General features: G+C 36.8%; 1 protein-coding gene across 1 annotated transcript in view; it reads left to right on the top strand.

Moving 5' to 3' along the window:
* The window catches only part of LOC126253152 (uncharacterized), a 287,906-nt gene that overhangs the window by 157,170 nt on the left and 118,326 nt on the right, over positions 1–12,410 (top strand). The window contains exon 6 of the mRNA XM_049954308.1: positions 8,885–8,991. Coding sequence (XP_049810265.1) covers positions 8,885–8,991 — 107 coding nt within the window. The remainder of the gene's footprint in view (positions 1–8,884; positions 8,992–12,410) is intronic.

Below are 12,410 nucleotides of genomic sequence, written 5' to 3'. Positions count from 1 at the left end.
ACTCTTCACGCAGTATCGAATCTCCCATTTCGTCTTCATCTACATCCTCTTCCATTTCCATGATATTGTCCTCAAGTACATTGCCCTTGTATAAACCCTCTATATACTCCTTTTATATGTTGACAGAAATCAATATAAGTGTGTTCGTTTACAAGTCTATTTTTGATGTTTGTGTCTGACATTCACTGCTCCCATGATGTTTTCTTGAGCAGTGACTGTCATACACGTTTTGGAAATACACCCTTGTTTAGCCTATGCCTATTTTTGTTCATAAAATCTTCTTTGAAAAAAAAAATGATCTTCACAAGCAAAATAAGTAGCACAGTTCACATCAGGTGACAGCTTACGAACACTTTTCCACTTCAGAAGCAACTCTTGATGTTGTTTTTGGAACCTGTGGAAATGCTTGTTGCTAACTTTCACCATTGAACCCACATAATATACAGATCAACAGCCAGGTAATTTACAGGAGTATTTCAATGTCAGTTTGTTGTGTTGAATATTCTGAAAAAAACATAAAATTCTTCATTAAATAACATTACTACAGACGTACCAAAGTTATTTAAACAAACAAATGGGAATCACACAGCTTAATTCACAATGGAAGAGAATACATTTCATTTATAGCCTACAAGATTATTTACTGAAAATTAAATGTCTTACTTTAGGATTAATTGTAGACATTTTTTCAACAGGAAACCTCTTCAGTTCCATGGTGAATTTTATGAAATTTAAACTAAAAAAAAAAAACTGTTTATAATGAAGATCAGTAGTATGTCAATATGAAACAAATAGAAAGACAACTGTAACTGTAGACTTCATGCAGAGCAAGATGATAGAATATCAGCAACCGCCATTGGTCAGCTCTCATTGGTCAGTTCCAGCTTCGTTTGACCCCTAGCGCCTCTAATGGTCTGGAAGGAACTACGTGGCTTGTTGCCTCTTCTCCCATATAGCTTTCAGTCACATGCATAAAACTTCTGCTTGCTCTGGCAACAGCACAAAATTCCCCCACCCCTACACTGCTATCCCTCCCCATCCCATGCCTCCTCCTCAACCCACCATCCGCCATGGATTGCTGCTCACATCAGCACAGGCACAAGACGCTGTCAGGCCCAAGCGGCCATAGACAGTAACCACATGTGTGTGAATTGAGTGTGTGTGGGTGTCCGTTTTCTGAAAGCTAAAAGTGTAGCAATGTTTTCATTGTTTGTGTCTGTGGCATTATGCCTCATCTGTGGTGAGTAGCATTCTGTCCTTTTCATACTGAGGTCTCTGTACTTAGTTTTCTGGCAGTGATGCTGTTATCAAACAATCAGACATAGCACTTATAAATGCTTCCTAGATCAGCCATTCTGTGTGTATCATTCTGATGTTGTGCTGGCATCAGAAGAATATCATTACAGTTAATAAGGAAATTAACTCACCAGAAAATGGCAGGGTGATGGGGGCAGTTTCCCTAATGAGAATTCATTAAGCATGAAAATGAAAAAGGTCCTGGATATGTATGACCTAAAATACAGCAAAAATTATCACAAAAATGGCCTGAAAATATCAATAAAATGACAAAAAATGATATGAAACATATGTAAAGTGTGTTATAAAGTGAAGTAGAGTAATGAGAAATTTTGTAGGAGGTCGAAACTAAAGTTATAACAAAGATAATGAATTTAGAACTGTTGTATTTTCTTTAAGAAATCTGATTCTTTGAAGATGTACAAAAATTGTTGTATAACCATGTTAGAGCTATTGTTGTGTATGACTTTCTACACACAGAGGTTCTTGAAAGTGAGGGAACATCTGTTGACAAACAAGTACTTCCAGTGACAAAATCTTCCAACATTTCCTGAAACAACTGGAACATGGATTTTCATATTTTCCTTTATTTTTCAAAAAAAAAAAAAACTGGCACATGAATATCAGTATTTCACAAACAGACATTATGTTTGGCACAAAATTGATACAAAATGTTGATATTTTTGTTTCAATACACATACTTGATAACAGTTAACAACCGTTAGTGACACGACAATGATAAAAGCAGGTGAATCATCATTTCATTTACAGAGTGTTTAAGTACATTCTCCAGCAACATTGTTATGTTTTCTCTATAGGCTTATACATTGTTCATTCTTGCCAACATCAAAAGAATGAATTGTTGTGTCATAAATGAATGTTAAATATAAAAAAATGTAAAAATGAAGTAAAACGTTAAAAACAATGTCTGCTTTGTAAACCCAAACTATGTGACAAAAAATCCAAACTTAAATTTACATTTCTAGAATCAGAATGTATGGGACTTTAGCACTGGTGAACAATGGCTCATAAGGAAAGAAAGATTAAACATTAACAAATTCCAGGTTTTACTAATAAGCTATAATAAAATAAAATGAAACTGCCTACCAACTGAGTGATAAACTAGCACATTTGCCCGGTGGTCTACATCTGCATCTGCAGCTAAATCTACATACAGTGTCCACAAGCAACCATATGGCACACCTTGTACCACTAATATTTCTGTTCCTTTTCCACTTGCTAATAGAGTGAGGGGGAAGTGACTGTCTGTGTGTCTGTGTGAACCGTAATTATCTTGCCTTGTCCTTGTGATCCTTTTGTGAGATGTATACTGATGGCAGTAGAATCGTTCTACTGTCTGCCTCGAATGCCAATTTTCTAAATTTTTGGAATACTGTTTTGTAAAAAGAATGTTGTCCTCTGTCCAAGGATTCCCATTTGAGTTCATGGAGCATCTCTGTAATACTTTCATATTGATCGAACCTAGCGATAATAAATATAACAAAACATCTCTTAATTTTTTTGATGTCTTCCTTTAATCTGACCTAGTGTGGATCCCTGACATTCAAACAGTACTCATCAATAGGTTAAATTAGTTGTTCTATATACGAGCTACACGTTTCTGGAATTCTCCCAATAAATTGAAGCAAACCACTTGTCTTCTCTACCACTTATCTTTTGTGCTCATTCCATTTCATATTGCTTCACAATGGTACATTAGATTGACTACATTGACATGACTGTGTCAGGATGCATACCTCTACTATTGCATTTATCCTAATCATCTGAATTAACTTACATTTTCCTACGTTTAGAGCATGCTGCTATTAGTCTAACCAAATTATCATAAAATGACCTGAAAATTATTCATAATATTATATAAAATTTATATAAAACATATGTAAAGTGTGTTATAAAATTAAGTAGAATTATGAGAAACTTTGTAGGAAGTTTGAATTGAAGTTATAAAAAAGATAATTTGCAATCTCTATACTTTTCTCTAAGAAACCTTATTCTTTGAAGATGTAGACATTACACCTAGATATTTAATCAACATGACTGTGTCAAGTGACACAGCACTAATACTAACATAGTCCATATGGGAGCCCCCTCTGCCATAAACAATCACCATAAAGAAACAGAGAGTACTGCATAATAGTTGTAAAACAAAGCATAGGACTATATCTAGAGAGATGCTGAACAAAACTTATTTTGCTGTCAAGAGAGCAATGCACAAAGCCTTCAATGACTACTATAATAGAATATTTTCAAATGATCTTTCACAAAACCCAAAAAAATTCAAGTCGTATGGAAAGGCTGTTAGTGGCATCAGTGATAGTGTCCAGTTCTTAGTGAGTTAGACAAGAACTGAAATTGGGGGTAGCAGAAATAAAGCTGAAAAGCTTAAGCCCATATTCAAAAGCTTGTTTACAAAGGAAATCCAAGAGAACTGTCCCAATTTAATTTTCTTACCAGTGAAAAGATGTGTTAAATAAGTGTTATTGTCATTGGTATTGAGAAAAAGCTAAAATCGTTAAAACTGAACAAAACTTCAAGGCCTGATAGAATCCCTATCAGATTCTACAATAAAGTTGCAGCTGATTAGCCTCTCTTCTATAACTATAAACTGTCATAGATCCCTCGCACAAAAAACTGTGCCAAGTTCTTGAGGTTAAAAAGAAAGGACACAGGTCACACCCTTCTATAAGAAGGATAGTAGAAGTGATTCACAAAACTACCATCCAACATCCTTAACATTGGTTTCTTGTAGAATCCTGCACATGTTCTGAGCTGCCATCCAGCATAGATTCTGAAAACATGAATCACGTGAAACCCAGCTCGCACCTTTCTCACGTGACATACTGAAAGTTCTGGATCAAGCCAGTCAGGCAGAGATAGTATTCCTTGATTTCTGAAAAGCATTTGTTTATTGTCAGAATTGTGATTATATGATATATCAAGTGAAATTCATGACTGGATTGAGGACTTTTTGGTATAGAAGATGCAGCATGTTATTTTGGATGCAGAGTTATCATCAGAAGCAGAAGCAACTTAGGGTATGCCCCAGGAAAGTGGTTTGGCCCATTTCTGTTGATGTTGTATATTAATGACCTTGCAGACAATATTAATTGTGACCTCAGACTTCTAGCAGATGATGCAGTTATCTATAATGAAGTACTCTCTGAAAAGAAGCTGCACACATATTCAGTCACATTTTGATAAGATTTCAGAGTGGTGCAAAGATTGGTAACTTGTGTTAAACTTTCAAAAATATAAAATTGCACACTTCACAAAATGTAAAGAATGTTGTATCCTATTATTATAATATCAATGAGTCTCTGTTGTAATTGTCCAACTCTTAGAAATACTTTGTAGGGGGTCACATAGACTGAGTCATGTGTAAAGCAAGTGAAAGACTTCAGTTTATTGGTAAGATACTGGGGAATTGCAGTTAGTCTACAAAGGAGATTGCTTACAAATCAGTTGTGCAACTGGTTCTAGAATATTGCTCAAGTGTGTGGGACGCGTACCAAATAGGACCAACAGGGTATATTGAATGTATACAGGGAAGGGGAGCATGGATGGTCACAGATTTGTTTGATCTGTGGGAAAGTGTCACAGAGATACTGAAGAAACAGGTATGGCAGACTCTTGAAGATAGATGTAAACTATCCTGAAAAAGTCTACTAAAAAAATTTCAAGAACTGGTTTAAATGATTACTCTAGGAATATACAACAATTCCCTATTTATGACTTACATAGGGATCGTGAGGACAAAATTAGAGTAACTACAGCATGCACGGAGGCATTCAAATGATCATTCTTCCTGCACTCCATATGTGAATGGAATGGGAAGAAACCCTAATATGTAATAACTGGTACAATGGGACATTCACTCTGGTTTTCAAACTACAGATCTAGATGTCGATGTAGATACTGTACCTGATCAGTACAGGATTATTTTTACTACTTGTCTGCATTAACTTTCATTTTTTCTACATCTAGAAAAGTTCACCAACAGGAATTCAGTTTAATTCATCCTGTATCCTCCTACAATCACTCAAAGACATCACTATCCCATACACAACAGTGTCATCAGCAAAGAGCCACACTGAGCAAGGTGGCACAGTAGTTACTACACTGGACTTGCATTCAGGAGGAGGATGACTCAAATCCGTGTCCAGCCATCCTGATTCAGGTTTTCCATGATTTTCCTAAATTGCTGAAGGTAAATGCCAGGATGGTTCCATAGAAAGGGCATGGCTGACTTCCTTCCCCATCCTTCTCTAATCCAATGGGACCGATGACGTCACTGTTTGGTCCCCTGCCCCCAGAATCAACCACAGAGCCACAGTTTTTTCAGCATATACACTTTAAGTTACCTCATTGTCACCTTCAGCTTGAAGAAATCTGTGAACCCGACTTGTAAAATATTCTTCTTACTTGCAGATTAACTTAATTTTTACTAAAAACCAGGACTTGGCAACTCTGATCATTTAAGGCTTTTAATGTGCCTTTAAGTACAATGTATATTATATGATAAGTATTTTGTTACAGGAGACCTTCTGGGCAAAGAATAATAAGTGTTTTTTTTTCAGTACATGTTCATATACATTATTGGCATAAACTTCTGGTCAATGTTATTCCTTGACAGCGCAGCTGGCACAGAAGACTCTTTGCTGCCTTTGACTACTTTGCCCATCAAGACTCCAAGGACATCCTTAACTCTTTTCGAATGGCACAGAGACTAGGCAGAATACCTCATGTATATAATAAAATTCACAAAACAGGACTTGTCCCCTAATATATCTTCTTAGAGAATAATTAGAACTTTATATTCTGAACAATTATTCTGGATAACAAAAATGTATAACTCTACCAATAAAGCTTGTTCATTTATATTCAAAATTAGTACGAGATTTCACTTCCACGCAACAAAATTATTTATTTACAAACTTTGGCTACAAAATATCTGGAAAGTCTCATACTGCCACAATAAGAGAGGAAGAGTGGTCCTATCATATTTTCCTGGGGGACTCCTGACTATACTTCATCTCTGAATACTTGCCATTAAGGACAATGTACTGGCTTCTATTACTTAAAAAATCTTTCAGCCACTCACATCCACGAGAACCTATTCCATTATTCCATATGCTCAGATCTTTGTTAACAGTCTGCAGTGGGCTACTTTGTTAAACATTTTCTAGAAACGTAGGAATACGGAATTTGCCTGTGGCCCTTCATCCATGGTATTCTGAATACTGTTTGGGGAAAGGGCAAGCTGAGTTTCACACGAGGAAATGCTTTCTCTAAATCCACACTAATTTGTGGAATGAAGTTTTTCCATCTCAAGAAAATTTCTTATATTCAAACTTAGAATATGCTCAAGAGTTCTATAGTAAACTGATGTTAAGGATATTGGTCTGTAATTTTGTGGGTCCGTTCTTATACCCTATATATATAGGAGGAGTCACTGGTTGGCATTGGGCAGCAATGTGTCCTTTTCATACTGTTGAGTCTCTACTTAGTTTTGTACTTGATGATTTACAAATGCCCCCTAGATCAGCTATTTTCAGTGTATTACTCTGAAGTTATGCTGGCATCAGAATAATATTATTACAGTTAATAGAGGGTTAACTCACCTGCAAATTCTGTATAGAAACTAGCCAGGATTTAGTCCAGCCCTGGGGGATTGTTTAGTTTTAGTGATTGCAACTGTTTCTAAACACCACTGACAATAATATATACATCATTGACTTTCCTAATTGCCCAAGAAATAAACTGTATTGAAGTAAATATGTGCTTCATAAATGTCCATAAGTAGTGGCCTTTTGAATTATCCTCTATAAGTAGTTTTCCAAGAAAGTATTTATTACTGTTTCACAGCATGTCTTATTACACCCACCAACTACAGCACTGTTACCATCATAATTAACTTTTGGATGAGTTAAGTCTCTTGCAATGACGACAATATAATTAGGCAAAATATATATTAGAAACCATCATTTTCTAGACGTTTTCAGTTACATTTTGGTACGCGTCTGGTGATTGATAAGAGGATCCAGTTATGAAATGTTTTCTGTGCCACAAATTAATATTGTATCAAGTTTGACTTTTAAAAAATGGAATTATGAAGTACCAAATACATTAAGTTAAATGGGAAACAAATTTTTATTTTCCCAAAAAAGGTTGTTTGCTATATTTTATGCCTGCCTGAACAGTATGTACTTGTATGTGTAAAAGTTATTAGGGTATAAGAAGATGCTGTAGGAATTTTTAATAATAATACTCCATCATATTTTCCTGACTATCTATAATCTCAAATATGAGCTCTTCACAAGTTGAACTTCAGTTATTTATTCTATTGGATAAACTAATAATGCATAAAAACACAATATTTCAAGAACAAAGTCAAGGCAATTTATAGCCTCATTAAACATGAAATGAATAAAATCTGTAAGGCCAATGATATTGAGTTCACCAACGTCGGAAGCTACAAGATAGATTATGTCACATTCAAATCATTGTCCACCAAATTCAATTAATTCTTTCCAATAGCAGCAGAAAATTAAGGAAAAAAGTGAACTGTAGAAAGCAGAAAAATTAGATTTACATAGACAAGTATTGCATAATCCATCAGCATACATCAGTTTTCCTGATTCAGCTGTTAAAGATATGTCAAAATTCATTAGCTTACTAAAAAGCAGTATCTCTGTTGGCTATGCTGGTGTTTCAACCAACGTACAGGAATATTGTGCAAACTTGATAGTGCCCCCCTTGAGTTCCCTTCTAAAAAGTCAATGAGTCAAGTTGTATTTCATGAAAGACTGAAATATGCAGTAGTAATATCCATTTTTAAAAGTGGAGATAAGTTCATGAGCTCCACTTATAGGCTCACCCCCCTCTCTACCATATTTACAAAAATGTTTGATAAGTTAGCTTATAATGGAGTATTGAACAATATTTCTCACAATAATCCTTTAACTACTGCTCAGTTTGTGACCTTGGCAATGTAGGTTGTAAAATTTTACTGGGGAAGCTAACACATTATGACACTAAAGTCACCCCCATTGCATGGATGGAGTCAATAACAGTAACCAGAGTGTCACATTATCTAATGGCAGCACAGGAATAAAATTAAATTCTTAGCAAGGAAACATATTGTGAACCACAAGGTTTATAATTTGACTCACTTCTGTTGTCCAAACATACCAATACCACACATAGCCAGCAGGATAATGAAACAGAAAACAAATAAAAATTAGCTACAACAACCTGAAGTAGAAACTAATGAGTGAGGCTCCATGTGTGAAATTTCTAGGTATCCAGATGAATAACAAATGATGTGGCACTATTCCATGGATAAAACAATCAATATGCATTTCTGCTTGCTTTGCACTTAGAAAGGCAGTGCCTTGATCTGACTGTATAGATGAATGTGTTCATTACATTTCCAGAGAAATACTATAGCTCGTTTCATTTATTCATAGTCATAATGCTTAAAGTAGAGGATATAATAAAACATAAATGAGTTTTACATTGAAGGTTAACGTTTTAAAATGTTAAAAACTTACTATATGACTTCCAGGGCTCATCAGTCACATTATGAACAAATGGGTTCTATGAATGCAGTTATTAAAGTTAATGGAAAGACTTATAAAGAAGATATGCAAGCATTCAGAGATCATAGTCATGGTTTGTATGATTCCAAATATTGTAATTTAGTTAAGAAATAAATTCATTTTTTTCTACTTTAATCTGCCTGTTTTTCATACACTACGTGATCAAAAGTATCCAGAGACCTGGCGGAAAATGACTTATGAGTTCACGGCACCCTCCATCGATAATGCCAGAATTCAGTATCGTGTTGGCCCACCCTTGGGCTTGATGGGAGCTTCCACTCTTGCAGGCATATGTTCAGTTAGGTGCTAGAAGGTTTCTTGGAGAATGGCAGCCCATTCTTCATAGAGTGCTGCACTGAGGAGAGGTATCAATGTCGGTCAGTGAGGCCTGGCACGAATTCAGCATTCCGAAACATCCCAAAGGTGTTCTATAGGATTCAGGTCAGGACCCTGTGCAGGCCAGTCCATTACAGGGGCATTATTGTTGTGTAACCACTCCACCACAGGCTGTGAATTGTGAACAGGTGCTCGATCATATTGAAAGATCCAGTCGTCATCCCCAGATTGCTCTCCAACAGTGGAAATCAAGAAGGTGTTTAAAACATCAAAGTGGGCCTGTGCTGTGATAGTGCCATGCAAAACAACAAGGGGTGCAAGCCCCCTCCATGAAAAACATAACCATACCATAACACCACCGCCTCCGAATTTTACTGCTGGCAGATAACGTTCACTGGGCATTTGACATACCCACACCCTGCCATCAGATTGCCACATTGTGTACCACAATTCGTTACTCCACACAACGTATTTCCACTGTTCAGTCATCCAATATTTACGCTCCTTACACCATTTACCGGCGTGATGTGTGGCTTATGAGCAGCTGCTTGACCATGAAATCCAAGTTTTCTCACCTCCCGCATAACTCATAGTACTTGCAGTGGTTCCTGATGCAGTTTGGAATTCCTGTGTGATGGTCTGGATAGATGTCTGCCTATTACACATTACAACCCTCTTCAACTGTCGGTGGTCTCTGTCAGTCAAAAGAGGGCTGTATGCTTTTGTGCTGTACGTGTCCCTTCACATTTCCACTTCAGTATCATATTGGAAACAGTGGACCTAGGGATGTTTAGGAGTGTGGAAATCTCACTTACAGATGTATTTATTTTATTTAATCATATGGCTAGGGCCTCCCGTCGGGCAGACCGTTCACCGGGTGCCCGTCTTTCAATTTGACGCCACTTCAGTGACCTGCAGTCGATGAGGATGATAGGATGATGAGGAGGACAGCACAACTCCCAGTCCCTGGGTGTAGAAAATTCCCCAACCCAGCTGGGAATTGAACCTGGGACCAGAGGATTGACAATCCGTCATGCTGACCATTCAGCTACCAGGGGTGGACTTACAGATGTATGACACAAGTGACACCCAATCACCTGACCAAGTTCGAAGTCTGTGAGTTCTGCTGAGCACCCCATTCTGCTCTCTCACGATGTCTAATGACTACTGAGGTTGCTGATATGGAGTGCCCGGCAGTAGCTGGCAACACAATGCACCTAATATGAAATACGTATGTTTTTGGGGTGTCCGGGTACTTTTGATCACATAGTGTTTTAGATTGTTCTGAATGTCTTGTCAAAATTTACTTTGTACAGACAGTTATGGGAAACAACTCATTAAGGCAATGTCTTAGGCTTCCTGTTAACTAATAGACCCTACCATTTTGAATCACTTAATGTAGAGGACATCATGGACCACAACACTATTATAGCATCAGTGACTACAGGTGTTAAGAGATGTTAAGAAAAATGGGAAAATATCTTTGCATAACAAGAGTGACAGAAAACAAATTGCAGAATATCTGAATAGTCATAATCAAATATTAGGCTCTGAGGATTGGGCGGGGAGGGGGGGGGGGGGGGGGGAGGCTAGAGCAGACATAATTCTAAAGCATTTTACAATATTCCTTAGGCTAATATGTGTTGAAGAATGTTGTGAAGGATGGGAAAGATCCACCAAGGTTCAATAGCCAGGTTACAAAGTTTCTAGGATCAAAAAGAGAAGTTGAAAACTAGTTGATAAGTAAAAGCTGAATAAAACCAAAATAAACACAAGGAGACCAATATGAGAAGTGTTCAAAGAATTTGAACATAAAATTTTACCAACTGAACTGATTACAAAGCCTAAGAGGATTTGTTCATAGGTAAGTCAGTAAGCAAACCAAAATCATTTGTTAGTCACCCTGTCACTGTACCAGTGCTGAAATGCAAGATGACTGAAAGAAGACTGAATGACTGAATTCTGTCCTCCTAAATGGTTTCACCTTCGGAGATCTGAAAATGGCTCATCCTTTCAACTATCACAGGAACTCCTAAATAGCAGATATTGAGATAAGCAGTCACATAATAGAAAATCAACCAAAACTGTTCATTAGTGGAAAGGCATCTTTACTGGATGAGATGGCTGTGACATTCTAAAGAGATTTTGTGAAAAATCTGCTTTCCTTCAAACAGTAGTTCATTGCAGGTTGCTGGAGCAACACATGGTACCAAGTTATTTGCAAAAAAGTGCAGGTCATTCCTGTTTTTGAGAAGGTTCATCAGACAGATGCAAATAATTGTAGGCATGTACCACTGATGTGAATCTCTTGTAGATTTATAAAATGTGTTTTATGCTCATGCATTGTGACATTATTGGAGGATAAAAATTCTCAACTATAAACTTCAGTATGGATTCTATAACCAGAGATTGTCTTGAAATCCAGAGCACAGCAGACAAAGGCTTGTTGCTTGACTTCAGAAGACATTCAATTCAGTTCTGCTCTGACATTTACTGAACAAAAGTACAAGCATACTGAGTATCAGCCCAGATTTGTGACTGAATTCAGGACTTCCTAGCACATAGAATTCAACACACTGTTCTTAATGGGGAAAAATTGACAGATGTGAGCATAAATTCAGATGAATAAACAGGAAGAGATATGAAAAGTGGAATGAAATATGCAGTCATGAAATAGGAGGAAAAAGGGAAAAAACCATAGAGAAGGAAACGGGAGGAGGAGGAAAGAAAAAGCAGAGTAAATAATGAAATTCTCTCATTTTGGTAAAAGAGGTGTTTCAGTAGAGATTAAGTCAGTAAGTGTAACATGAGGTGTATATATGTTGGAGAGCATGTTTCCATTTCTGGTGTTCAGGTAAACTACACGGTGAAAAGAAAGTTTCTCCCCTTTTTGTTCAGAGACCCACTGAGGTTTGGTACTCTGTGGAAATAGTACTACTTTACACCAACAGATGATGCGGGCAGTATGAACTTCATACTATTCTGTATTACTTAATGAATCATAGTGAACACATTTCCACACTTGTTTGTCTGCTGCTGGCAGACTTCTTCTAAGCAGATCATTTTCATAACTTTAACACACCTGTACTTTGTAAGTTAATGAAAATTTGGCTTCAATATTTTTTTAAATAAGTTCACCTAATGAAAGAACAGAAA

The sequence above is a fragment of the Schistocerca nitens genome, chromosome 4 (assembly GCF_023898315.1).
Source record: "Schistocerca nitens isolate TAMUIC-IGC-003100 chromosome 4, iqSchNite1.1, whole genome shotgun sequence".
Classification (NCBI taxonomy): Eukaryota; Metazoa; Arthropoda; class Insecta; order Orthoptera; family Acrididae; genus Schistocerca; species Schistocerca nitens.
The sequence above is the reverse complement of the archived record's forward strand: the minus strand, read 5'-3'. Positions and strand labels throughout refer to the sequence as shown.